A 13,794-nucleotide genomic window follows, 5' to 3' on the forward strand; every position below is an offset into this window, starting at 1 on the left:
AGGCCAGCTCACCCTGAGCAGGCATGCCAGTAAGCCAAAACGAACTACCTTTGTACCGCGTGCGGTAACGGTCGCGCAACCAGTTGCCTTTCGCTTGCTAAGGTATGCTTTCGAGTGCAAACAATTTCAGTGCCATTAAAATGATTCTATTGCTAAATAATAATTAATCAGCTAGTGATATTTATTTTCCGGCAAGGAGAACTCCCCGATGCTTATTCTGCGCTGGATTTATTTATTTTTAGCCTGCAGAAGAAAATAAATTTTTTTATGCATTTTCCATTTTTGTTTTTAGAAAAATAACATCAAAATATATAAGATTTAAACCCTTGTGCTCTTCTATAATTTTGCTCCATCATAATCAACTCATCTATGCCCTAAGATATCTATTTATATCACTCTTCTTCTATAAAAAGATGGGATCCACCACGTGTCTTAGCGAGTCGGCGGCCCCACACGATCGGGCCCATAACCATCTATGAGGAAGTAAATCGAAAAACTACAGTTTATCACTCATATTTTATCATTTGTGTTATGTATGAGACAATTATATTTATCAAAACTTGTAATAAAAAATTTAATTTTTATTAGAGGCGTCAAAAATGAACTTGACTCATCAACTCGATCCAAATTAATCTGAAAAATATCAAATTGTGATTGAAAATTTTCAGATTCAGAATGAGAGTTTTGGATTGAATTGAGTTTTGAGTTTGGATTCACCTGAATTTAAAATTTAAAAAAAAATTAGATTTAAATTAAATTTTATTTTAAAAATTAAAATATTTTATATACATCAATAGTAAAAATTAGTATGATAAAACTAAAAATAAAAATAAAAAATTGTCTGAGAAAATAATAATAATAATTTACGTTAATTGGGTCGGTCGAATTATTTAAGTCGATCGGATCATCGGAATTAAATTTCAGATTTATAATTTTCAGAACGACTCAAATTCGGATTAAGATTTTTTTTTATAGTTTCTTTATTTAGAAATCACTGAAGACATCCGAGTCATCCGAATTTAGCAGTCAGCACAAACCACATCAACTTCAGCATCATTATTGTGCTCGATTTATCAATCTTGCCCGCGTAAACTTCGTCTGCTGACCGCAAAAAATCCATCCGAAAGATCACAACACCGTCGCATCGCATCAAAATTTGTAGATCCCCAGGCAGTGAGTGCCCTTTATCCAACCACCGCGTGCTCAAGTGTTAAACAATAAAAGAATGCTAAATTCTGATGAATTTTGCCCAATCTAAATTGCGTAGGAGGACAGGAAAAGAGGGGGAGACATGGCTGAAGCCTCCACAGAAGCACTGCTCACTGTCTTTGTTACTGGAATCATTGGCTTCGCCTTGTGGTACTCCTACTTCATCCTCTGGATCCGGCCACAAAGGTTGAGGGAGAAGCTGAGGAGCCAGGGAATCCATGGCCCCCCTCCTTCCTTCCTCCGTGGAAACATACTGGAGACGAGGAGAATCCTCCAGGAACAGAAGCTGAAGCAAGCTCAAGTAGAGGGCAGCGTCAGTGTTACTGCCGACTATTCCTCCTCCATCTTTCCTTACCTTGCCTACTGGAAAAAGAAATATGGTATGATAGAAAAGAAGAAAACGAAAAAAAAAAAACTGTGTTTTTTGTTTGTTTTCAGATTCCTTGTTAGGGTTCTAATTCTTTCTTACGTTGAGAAATCCAGGTCCCGTCTTTCTGTACTCGACAGGGAGCGTCCAGATATTGCATGTAGCCCATCCTGATCTTGTTAAGGAGATAGGTCTCTGCAAGTCCATGGATTTGGGGAAGCCTTCCTACTTGCAGAAGGACCGTGGAGCTCTTCTAGGTAAAGGCATCTTGGCGTCCAATGGAGCTCTCTGGTCTCATCAGAGGAAGGTTATTGCGCCAGAGTTTTTCATGGACAAGGTCAAGGTAAAATTTTGTTCATTATGGTTCTCTGATACCTGCAGTTATTCTTGAACATATCACATGTTTGATATTATGCAACTGAGAGAATTTTGGAAACTTGGAAAAGTAGAAGATTGTTAAATTGTGTGGCTGATTCATCTTTTGAGCTGTTTAACTCGTGGTTTTGCTTATGTGTCTTCTAACTAATTTTACTTGAATTTGACATCTTGTTCTAGAGTTTTATTAGGTTTGTGCAAATGAATTCTCTATGTGGGTATACATGCAGGGCATGGTTGACTTAATGGTAGAAGCAGCTATTCTGTTGTCGAATTCATGGGAAAGTCTTCTTGAACACGCAGGGGACAACACCGAAATAGTAGTTGATGGGGATCTGAGAAAGTTTTCAGCTGATGTAATCTCAAGAGCTTGTTTTGGAAGTAGTTTTGCCGATGGCAAGGAAATATTTTCTTGTCTTCGCAAGCTTCAGATGGTAATGTCCAACTCGAGCATGCCGAATGGGATCCCAGGATTAAGGTGTTGCCTCATATGCCCATTTAGATTTAATTTGTTTTATGATTTGACAATCCTGTTGTTTTTCCTCCGATAAGGCTTGGTTGTTATAGTTGACTTGCTCTTCGAATTTTCTGTAGAGTAGCTCAGAGAACCTTGTTGATACTCGATCATAAGAAAATCTGCAAGTCCTATAATTCAATCAATCAATGTTTAGGCTTTTTGTCATCTAACTCGAAGTATTGTCAACAGGTACCTGCCACTGAAAAGAAATCGAGAAAAATGGAAGTTGAATCAAGAGATAAGGGCACTGATCTCAAATATAGTTAAGGAACGCATGCAACATTCCTCCGAATCATCTACAAAAGATCTATTACACTCTATCATTGAGGGTTCTGCTATCATGAATGCTGATCTTGGTTCTGCAGAAACCTTCATTGTTGACAATTGCAAGAACTTGTACTTTGCTGGTCATGAGACTGTATCAGTGACTGCTACATGGTGCTTGATGTTGCTTGCTTCACATCCTCAGTGGCAAGACTCTGTCCGCCACGAGGTGTTGGAGGTTTGTCAAGGAAAAAAGATCAACTTCGATATGATTCGCAAGTTGAAAGTGGTATGTGAAACACCATCAAATTCACTTAAAACACTTGAGTAACAGAATTGAAATATTCTGTTCAAAATTTGATAATCTAATGAGCTTCTCAAATTTTCATGTCTGCAAATCACTGGAGAGTTGTCTCTTACTTTTTGTGAAGTCAAAGTGGATAGTGAAGTTATGGTCATCTAAAATGCCCATTTCCATTTCCATTCGATCGAACTTGACATGAAAACAAAGTCAGGCTCGACCAAGTTCAATTTATTCAATGATCATCTGCGACATGGATTTACAGCTTATCTGACATGCTATTATATAAACTGAATTGTTCTTACAGTAATTCCTTTTGCAGCTTACAATGGTGATCCAAGAGACACTTCGGCTATTTCCTCCAGCTCCATTTGTGGCGAGGGAGGCACTTCAGAGTGTTAAACTTGGAGAGATCCAGCTACCAAAAGGCATCACTACCTGGATCACAATTTCGATGCTGCATCACGATCACAACAATTGGGGAGCTGATGCTGATGAGTTCAACCCTGATAGATTCTCCCGCGGCATTGCTAGTGCTTGCAGATTCCCTCACACCTACCTACCATTTGGTTTAGGAATGAGGACATGTTTAGGGCAGAACTTTGCCATGGTAGAGCTCAAAATTCTGCTCTCCTCGCTTCTGTCTCGGTTCACCTTCTCTTTGTCACCGAGTTATCGGCATTCGCCTGCGTTTCGACTAACTATAGAGCCTGAATTCGGAGTCCCACTCATCATGAAGCAGCTATGACTATAGTTTTAGTAGTTCTTGAGTTGTGAGGTTGCAACTTAATACAACTAGTAATGTGAAAAAATTTGGGTGGCTTGTGGAATCCTCCTATGTTCCTAGCTTGGTACCTCAAATAATAGATTCTAATGTTTATTCTAATGTTTCCATTATCAATAAGATAGCAATCCAATTTCATTTATCACAGGTTCTAACAATTAATAATGTTAGAAACAATTTCGTAGTTAGAGATAAAATATATATAATAATTCCCTTGCAATTTAGTTTGTAACCGGATTTATTTGTAAATATTTCTACTAAATAATATTCCATTCCTTCCCCACCCTTTTTTTTGTTATTTAGTTAAATTCCGTTTATGTTATTTATTTCTTAGAGCAATTAATCTTTCAGCTGGTTGTAATTGTTAATTGGATAAAAATTATTAGAATCGACAAAAAGTTTAATGTAGTGCAATGATAGATAGTAGGATGCATTCCTATATAATAGAATTCGATTCCTACGCAGGGCGCCTTATAAATCTGTGATGCTTGAATCATTCATGATATTGGACTGTCGGTTAAGATTTATATATGTTTTCTAGATTTGCTCTTATGACAAGTAAAATTTTTTTATGAAATTAAATTGATTATCTTTAAAATTAATCGATTCAAAAGATTAAATATCTAAATTAAGAAGAGATTAACAGGAGAGGCAATTACAGAATTAAATAGTTTGAGAGTAAAGCTAAGTTCGTGAGTAAAGCAAGTAACTTCACAGTGTACTAAATGGATCATGTTTGTTTTTTTATCAAAATAAAATTATATTACTTATTTAAAATTGAATTGTTTGTATAAAAAAATAATTTTATAAGATCTAAATTAATTAGTTAATTTTAAAAATATATTATGCGATCAATTATTACTGCCTTTTAAACTTAATTTATAAATAAATTAATTCAATGATCTTATTGTGTTTCTCAAAAGATTTTTTCCCCCTTAGAATTAGTATAAAAAAGGATGAATCATACATCACTACATCAGGTCATATATTTTGAAAATTTTAAATAAACATGTCAAAGATTCAATCATATAAAACAAATCATGCTAGATACGTTTCAAGATTAAAAATATATATTGTGACCTTTTTTAAAGATACAAATTCATGATGAATCATAAAATCTAAAAAATTCATGATGGATTTGGCCATTTAGGGACAAAATATTGAAACCATTGCAACTAAGTTTACTGAAACTTACATTTCATACGCCAATGATAATTCAGTACAAAGTAGTAAAAATACATATAAACCATCCAAACACCATTATCCAATTAGCGTGCCATCAAACACGTCATTCGTGGTCCCATTCAATTTCATTTTATTTCAATTATGCTCACTCAAAATAAGCAGGGCGTTTAACAACAAAAATTGTGATGTTGCTCGTGATGATGAGCAACTTGAGTATGCAACATAAAAAAAAAATTCTCGCTTGTAAAGAAGCGTTTAGTTGTCAGCTACTTCAATGAGGGTTGTCTCGTAGTCGCTTGGTGCCACGAAACCATGCAGATTCATGACGGTGGCAGCAACGTTTGCAAGGCCACCATCAGGCACATCCTTGCGGAATCTGACGCCAGGTGCAAGTCCACGGCCGCCGATGGCAATGGGAACCTGCAAAATTTTCACATATCAGTAAGGGATGGATTCACCTTGTCTTTACATTTACACATTGTTATGTGGAGCTGGATTAAGAACAGTAGGTTGACTCAAAAACAAAAACATAATACTTTACAAGTTAAATATTTCCAGGTTGCAGTGATGCAGTCTATAAGACTATGGAATTTGCCTTAACTTATGATATTGCAACACAAGTTTATGATTTACCCAACAAATGTAGAACTGTTCACATTTTTAATGGCGAAGGAAAAGAGACGAGGCTGTCTGTCGTCGAAAAAAGTGGGGGATGAAAGAAGAGGTAGGGAACGAGTTTCTCTCTGCAGTTTAAGAAAAAAGGGAGGGAAGAACAAAAGGAGAGTAAATTTCCTTTCTCCCATCCCATTTGGCTTCCTGTCGAAATCACTTCACTGGTGCAACTGACTGTGCCCGATTAGATTTCAAATGAATAGTTATGTGAGTCAAATCATATGAATTTTCAAATATATAAATATGACATTTAGAAAAATAATTTATGTGGGTAAATTTACCCATAGGTATGAGTACTCCGATGGTGTTTTGATGTGCCGTCAAATAAGTTCAAGTTAGGTTCTTGTTATGTTTAATGCATGTGTCTAAGTGTACTAAGACTTAGGAGAACGCACACACTTTGGCAAAAGATGCAAGCGAACGAGAAGGATGGCACAAGAAAGGAGCCGACGGGCTCGGTGCATCCGAGGTACGAGGAGTTGTGGAAGAGTATTCCGACGGAGCGAGAAGGGCGTACGAGAGCAAGCTAGGAAGGTTTGGTGCATCCGAGGGACGAGAAGCCGGAAGGAAGTCTGCGCAAGACAACCGAGACAGATCGGAGGAGACAAACTCAAAACATGATCAACTCAAGGTTGGCCATTTCAAGCACCTAGAACTGTTCCAGGCACCTGGAAGCTCAATCTAACCCAGCGAGCCGTTGTCGAAGCGGCGTCCATGTCAGCCAATTCCAGGCACTCGGATCGCTTCCAAGCGCCTGGAATGCAAGGAGTCATTACAAGATCGTTGCCTGAGTGGATTGGGTTTCGATGAGTCCAAGCGCCCAAAGATGTTACTTCAGTACAACAGTCAGATCGAGATAAAAGTTATAAATAGACTGAATCTCAAAGTTGTAAATAACACACATTTGAATTCATTGTCTTTCAGCTTTTTGTAATTCTTACGCTCAACTGGTGTACGAGGCTTCTCCGCCTCAGGATCGTTTCCGACGAGGAGATTTTAGTGGAATTTTCGTAGTTCTTGGACTAACAACCTAAAAGTTGTAACCAAGTAAATTCATGCCTCATTATTTTATATTATATTTGTGTTTTTAACTATTGTGTGTCTTTGCTAAAACGTTAACAAGAGAAATAAAGACTTTTGATTTGCAGATTGCTATTCATCCTCCCCCCTTCTAGTGATCCAAACCGATTCCACTGCACCAACAATAACTTCAAGAGCTGTTGGATAAGTGGCATGTTTGCTCTATGAAGATCCACCAATGCAAGCAAGGTTTATCCATTTGCCCCGAGAAACTAATAAGGTGGCATGTGGTTAGACAAGGGAATCAACCATCAAAATAAACCAAAAAGATATGTTGGAGCCGCTGGGCATGCTGGACTTATAGCTCCATCGGTCAGGCATTCACTTTGAAGCCTAAAAGGGGGGCATTAATCATATAGAAAACCAATTGCCACCTCAGACAAACCAACCAAATAATTGCCACTTCAGCACAATTAACTCGAACTATTCCACCACACTCCATAGCTTAGCCTCACTGCAACCCTTGACACCCTGGTCAACTCTACATCAATTTACTTCAAACCAACTACCCACCAACTCGAACGAACTCAAGCCACTTCAATTGAGCTCCTACCAGGTCAGTCGTGCTGAAGCCTAACCTCTAGCCTAATTGGAATTGAGCTCATCGAAACTCATTATCCTCTAAGTCTGAACTAAAATAAAAGGTTAGCAGACTTCTCTCCGTTGTCTTTTGCCCGTAACCAATACCATGATTAATATAGTCCCTCTTTGTTAGTGTTTATAGATAACTATAAATTTTATATATAGCAATTTAACACATTCACTTATTCAAAATAAATATTTTCATTTGATCTTCCTTTCAACTTTATCAACCAAAACTCTAGGTAAACAGTTTAAATTAAAGATCGAGATGCTGAATTATTTAATACTATATAATGTAATCCAATAAAATATCATCACACTTTTAACACATTGATTTTATAGCATTACTATAACATGTTCGATAAGATTTTCTAATAATTTAAAATTTAAACCCCATTTTACTTTATCCATCAATCTCCCTCGTGCCTATTTCTATGGAAATGTCAAATCAATCATTGCCTTCACAATCCAACACAGCCAATCCATATTGGAATTGGCCGAGATTGCAAACCATGTAATAATGTATTGATACGGTTTGTTGTGATATAAACATTTCCCTAAAATATTGTTTTTCATATTTCAAAGTATTCCATAACAATATTGATTGGCATATAATCCGGGACAACACTTACTAGTTTCCAAGTTAATTTAACAAAAAGAGGTTTACTGACTTGTTAGTGTAGTACAGAGCTATAGTAAAATATTGAACTCTGATAAACAATTAACATAATTTCAAGAGTACTTACAGGTTGAAGAGTATGAGAAGTGAGAATTTGAATATTCCCAGATTTGTCAAGTAATGGCTGGCCTGATTTGTTTCTCTTTACCATGTCTTCAGCATTCCCATGATCTGCAGTGACAACGTAAATACCACCAACTTCTTCAATGGCATCTAAAATGATCTGCAAAGAGACGCACAATGTCATTTGATGCCTAATCAGTCATTCCAATCACAGACGGAAGAACCATAAAGGCAAGCACCAACACGATATTTTACTCTCTAATATGAAACTACCAGTGTATTTGCTGCAGCATCTAAAGTTAGATATACAATACAAATAAAGTTGTACAGAAAATATGTTTTTCAAACAGATTTTCAAAAATGATTTGTAGAAAGAGGCATAGTATCTCATTTCAAGTCTGAATCAAATATGTCAATCACTGAGGTACTGCGACAACAAAGCAACAACATGGTATTTTACCTTCTAACATAAGACTATCCTGTATATTTGCCTCAGCATCTAAAGTTAGCCATACCACAGAATTGATTAAGCAAATAAGTTATTCAAACGGACGATTATAGGTGTTACTGAAACTAAAAACAAAGAGCTATAATAAAAAGAAAACACAGGAGCTACAAAGAATATTGAGTACAAATTTAATGCACAACTTGGACAAGTCCATCCTTCAAAGAATTGAGCAATCTTCAGACAAAAGGAATTTTTTTATCAACTAACAGACTGAATAAAGAAACCATGCAACTTAAAAGCAAGTAAACATTGTGTAGAGGAATACCAACAACAAAAGTTGGTCTAATATCAAATGCTATAATAGAGACATAGAAGAACATCAATCGAATTACCTTAACAGCTTCATCAGCAGCCTTGCAAGCTACAATAGTTGCCTCTATGTCCCCGGTGTGACCAACCATGTCTCCATTTGGCAAGTTCACACGAACCTGCAAGAACATAGAGAATGTTCAAGAGAGTAAACAGAGAATCCTTGTTTTTCTCCTAAGACCATATTGCTTTACCTGGTCAAACTTGTGACTGAGAATAGCATCCCTCGCTTTCTCAGCAATTTCCAATGCCTTCATTTTGGGTTGAACATTGAATGTTATTCCAGAGTCACTAGGAATTTCAACATATTCTTCCTTGGATGGATCGAAGTAGCCTGATCGATTTCCATTCCAGAAGAATGTGACATGACCAAATTTGACAGTCTCACTGTTGAACAGATACAAACAGGTTTCCTAAATACACTAGTAATAGATGCAAAACAGATAGCAAAAAAATTACTTAAGCATAGTTGGTAATGGAACAAGCACCAAAAGATCAAATAGGACAACTGGAATTGGGCTCAGAACCTCCAATTCTCTGGGCCTGACAATTCTAGTTCTTTATAAGCTGGCAGCGCTAGCTACGTTAGCGTATACAAGGTGAAATTAATAAAACACGACCAATTGCAAACCATCCCGGAGAGTTAAGTTAATTTAATTGCAGCTAATAGTCAAGTTAGTAGCCTGTGTTATGGGAAGGAGGAAGAGGAAGAGCCATGAAAAAGATTTTTAAGCTTTGTTTTGCTAATGTTTGAATTTATTTATTCCATGTGCCTTATAAGCTCAGTTTCTGTCACCTGAATTGGAAATTAGAAATTAGAAGAATAAAAAATTCTTTTCTAAAAAAAAGGATTTGAAACAGGAACGAGAAAAAGAAATAGAAAGAGATATTGGACTCTTTGGTCTCATAATCTAGCTTGGTGCCATTTTGTTCTTCTTGAACCATTCAAGCTAATGTTTAGTTATTGAGTACCACCTCCTTGTTTAATGCCATAAGAAATATGAATAGCAGTTGTCAGGATTCAACTTGTTAGTTCTAAAATAGGATAATTTTCGGGTTCAAGTTGCTTAATCAACTCATACACAACTACATTGTCCTTGAACAATGTCTATGAAGATTGTGGGTTTCAAACCATAGTTAACATCTAAAAAGTGCTAGAAAGTAATTTAATTCTGAGGATATAGCTTCCGGACAAAATTTTGTATTTTTGTAACTTCTGTAGTCTTACATTTGGATGAAGATTATTGCTATACTAGTCAACTACCAAGAAAGAATTTGGTCATTAAGAATACTGTAGTTCATAGGTAACTTGAAGACCAAGCACTCTTACAATAAACTATCATGGTATCTGTAACACACTTAGGTAGCTTCCACCGATAATAAAGAAACATAATTAAAAAAATCAATATGATTAGTGAAAATGATTTCTCAGGTTTCCTAGTAGCATATCCTTCCGGTAAATGCAATAAGATTTCTTGATGATTTACTAAAACTTATTGATTAGTGTTAAGCATAAGCAAATTTGAGATACTATAGCTCAATACCTGCAAGCAAAAGTACGGATACCATTGTGCACCAAATATTCACCAGATGTCCTCTCTATCTCTGGAGGAGAAACTAGGTAGTGGCTTGGGAGTTTCAATTCACCGTCATACTGAAGCATTCCAGCATATCGAATCTTTGGGACGCGAACACGATCAAATTTTTCAAAGTCTTCATATTCTAATGATTTAGCAATCATGACCATACGATCTGCTCGAAAATTGACTGTTACAACAGCATCGCCATCAACTATCGGACCAACTGCCTTTCCACTCTCGTCAACAATAACAAATGGCGGGAGATATTGATCATTAGCTTTGGTTTCCTCCCTTAGTGTTTTCACAGCTTCAACGGCGTTTCTGAATTTGTAAGGTGCTTCACCAAGAACCTGTGCATCCCAACCACGTTTAACAACGCCCCAGTCATTCTGCAAAAATACACAAGTAAAAATAGAAAGCGATCAGGAAGATGATCTAGCCATCCTATAAAAACTGTTAAAATAAGCTGAAGAAACTAGCACAAGTATCTGCAAAGGAAAGATGACTCCTGATTTCCATTCAACTCAAATGAAGCCCAAGTAAAGTGAAAGAAAGTTAGACCCAAAGAAACAAGAGTCCAATGTGCATTTGATGTCTGACCATTTATATAAAACCGGCATTGCAGATTTTTAATGTGAAATGAAAAAACAAACAAATTGAAATTGTTCTGAATCAACCTTCAAGATACTGATTTCTTACTTTCCAAAACATAAAAATAGTCACATACCTCATACCGGTCCATGGTAACATACATACGACCGCCACCAGATGCAATTTGCGCATCAAAACCTTTCTCTCGTAGATTAGCAAGATCATTCTCCAATGTTTCTACAAACCCAACACTTGAACCATCCAAAACATCACGCCCATCAGTGAGGATATGAACACGTATTCTCTTTGCCCCATTCTCACTAGACCCTTTCAGAAGCAACTGCAAGGATTACACAGTCACTAGGATAACTTGGTCACATGTAGCAGCAATCAGCATGTAACTGAATGGCTTTTTCATACCTGCACTTGATCAAGCCGAGAATGTACACCCCCATCGCTCAGTAACCCAATTAAATGTAAGGTACCTTTATCAAAGCATTCTTTGATATACTTAAACCCTTCCCCTTCATATATTTTCCCAGAAGCAAGTGCAAAATCCACCAACTTAGCACTGGATTTGAAAGAGAATTCAGATCAAAATTTACAAGGACTGCTAGAAAATCCAGCAGTGTTCTAGTATCCGACTGTCAGTGTGAAGGATAAACTTATAACTATATCCGGCAGTTTCAATCAAACTTTACAAGGAAAATAAAACAAAAGTGCAGCCAGTGGATAATCTGTTAAGGGACAAAAAAGTCATAAAAATTAAGAATATGGATTTAGCTTATACCCTTGAGCATAAATTCTTCCAGCTCCAAGTGCATTGTGTCCTACTTCACTGTTACCCATGTCATCCTCAGTTGGAAGCCCCACAGCAGTTCCATGAGCCCTTACCAGCCTCCATTTCTCTGGAGCACCCTTTATAAAAGAAACAAAAAGGGATAAAAACTCAGTTGTCAATGGCATTCAACAAGTACCAACCTCAAAGGAAACCAAAAAAAATGACTTTTTTTGCATATCAAATAGGCAACTAGGTATAATAAAAACATGCAACTAAAATATGATTCCTTTCCATGCTCACACAATTATACGCTTGTTCTTATATTTTACACCAAAAACATTTGAGAATCACCAGATTATCACAATTCATACATTTCTTATAAGCTATATGGAAAGGTCACGATAAAATTCGTAATTGAATCATAGTAATGTTCTACGGAAAGAGATCACTTTTCATCTTATCTATAAATGGTAAAATATCCATTACACAAAGAAACATGGATTTTCCTTCTCCTATGGAAAAACATACATTCTTAAGCGAGTCCATAGTCGGAGTTTGGGCGACATGAATACAATTGTACTGATCCGGATTCGCCTCGCCCCAACCATCCAAAACAACGACGGCTACAGTCTTTCCTTTGGGAAGCTTGGGGTGATCCTCCAATTTCCAAGAGAAACCGGAACTACCCATCTCGTCAAACGCTTCTGATTTGCAAAATCTGTAGAAGATAAAAACACTCTTCTCCATAAAAATCCCAAACCAAGAAAATTAAACAAATAGTTAATAAAACTAAACCCCCTTCTCATTAAGAAAAATCCACAGATAGAGTAGAAAAGGCTGATCGATTAGCAGAAAACCCCCGATACAACCAGATCGATCAGATCTGGAGGAAACCGAACAATAACTTCAAACAAATATAGAGATTCAGTAAAAGAACCAGAAAGAAATCACTGGAGAATGTACAGACAAATCCCTATCAAAAATATATGAACAATAAGAGATACAAACAAGAACCTTGTGCGAGATGAACTCTTCCTCGCGGAGGGAGCCGGCGGCGGAGTATGCAAAGAGAACCTTTGCGTTGAATTTATAAAGTAGCATTCCCCCCAGGGTCTATTCACACTCCTGTTTTATAGAATCACACTGTTATATTCCTCCATCGCCCGCGGAATTTGGGGAAGGAGCAGAGAGAGGAGAGCAGGTGTGGAAAAGAAAATAATCCGGGTGATAATAGAAAACTGATAAATTTCTAACTTGAACCATATTCACTAATAAATAAATAAGTTTTTAAAAATTAAAATAAATTTAAAATAATATTTAAATGAATCAAACTTAAAAATTAAATTTGAATAAATTTCTAATGATTTGGTGCATTTAACTTGGCTTGTCTCAGCTGATCTAAAGTCCCATACTTTTTGTTCGAACTTTTTGGACGGTCAGATATTGACGCTGTTGTGAGCGGACGATACCGGATGCGCCCGCACGAGAGACCAATGTAGGGGTTCAGTTATATTTCTGGCAAAACACGCTTCCATAAAGCGCGGGACCCGCATCATTTTTCAATTCAAATAGTGTTTATTTTGTTATTTTGCTGCGTAGCATGCATGCCTGTGAGAAACAAAAGATGGCCTGTTCAGTGAAAATATTTTTTTAATCAAGGTATCTTATATCTAATTATCATTGGTGGGTTGGTGGAGCCCATGTTTTGTATTCATTTGGGACGCCGATCGAGCCCACAGACTTGGTTGAGCCCATGTTATCTAGACGGCGCTTGATAGACAGATAACGAATTTAGAGGATGGAGCATTGCCAAAAACACATGAAAACAATAAAAATTATTATTATTATTATTTATTCATATCGTAATTGAAAGCCATATATGTATGATATACAGAACTTAATCTATAATGCATCAAATACCGGATCAAATTTATCAAAGTAATACGA

At 36.7% G+C, this 13,794-nt stretch overlaps 2 protein-coding genes across 2 annotated transcripts; one reads left to right on the plus strand and one right to left on the minus strand.

The window, feature by feature from the left end:
* Nucleotides 1-1,047: 1,047 nt before the first annotated feature.
* On the plus strand, nucleotides 1,048-3,865 carry LOC141838190 (cytochrome P450 714C2). Its single transcript, XM_074725600.1, has 6 exons — nucleotides 1,048-1,173; nucleotides 1,268-1,589; nucleotides 1,693-1,919; nucleotides 2,182-2,429; nucleotides 2,658-3,021; nucleotides 3,356-3,865. The coding sequence occupies exons 2-6, from the start codon at nucleotides 1,292-1,294 to the stop codon at nucleotides 3,779-3,781; spliced, it is 1,563 nt and encodes a 520-aa protein (XP_074581701.1). The 5' UTR covers nucleotides 1,048-1,173; nucleotides 1,268-1,291; the 3' UTR covers nucleotides 3,782-3,865.
* Nucleotides 3,866-5,108: 1,243 nt separating this feature from the next.
* Nucleotides 5,109-12,902, minus strand: LOC141838189 (2,3-bisphosphoglycerate-independent phosphoglycerate mutase). The gene is made up of 10 exons (XM_074725599.1): nucleotides 12,862-12,902; nucleotides 12,376-12,565; nucleotides 11,857-11,984; nucleotides 11,487-11,637; nucleotides 11,203-11,406; nucleotides 10,440-10,864; nucleotides 9,090-9,282; nucleotides 8,919-9,014; nucleotides 8,083-8,238; nucleotides 5,109-5,422 (listed from the first exon to the last, which is right to left on the minus strand). Exons 2-10 carry the CDS (start codon nucleotides 12,535-12,537, stop codon nucleotides 5,258-5,260), a joined length of 1,680 nt encoding a protein of 559 aa, XP_074581700.1. The 5' UTR covers nucleotides 12,538-12,565; nucleotides 12,862-12,902; the 3' UTR covers nucleotides 5,109-5,257.
* Nucleotides 12,903-13,794: the final 892 nt, after the last annotated feature.

This window comes from Curcuma longa, chromosome 11, assembly GCF_044706935.1.
Source record: "Curcuma longa cultivar G26 ecotype Majalengka, Jawa Barat chromosome 11, ITB_CL_G26_1.1, whole genome shotgun sequence".
Taxonomy (NCBI): Eukaryota; Viridiplantae; Streptophyta; class Magnoliopsida; order Zingiberales; family Zingiberaceae; genus Curcuma; species Curcuma longa.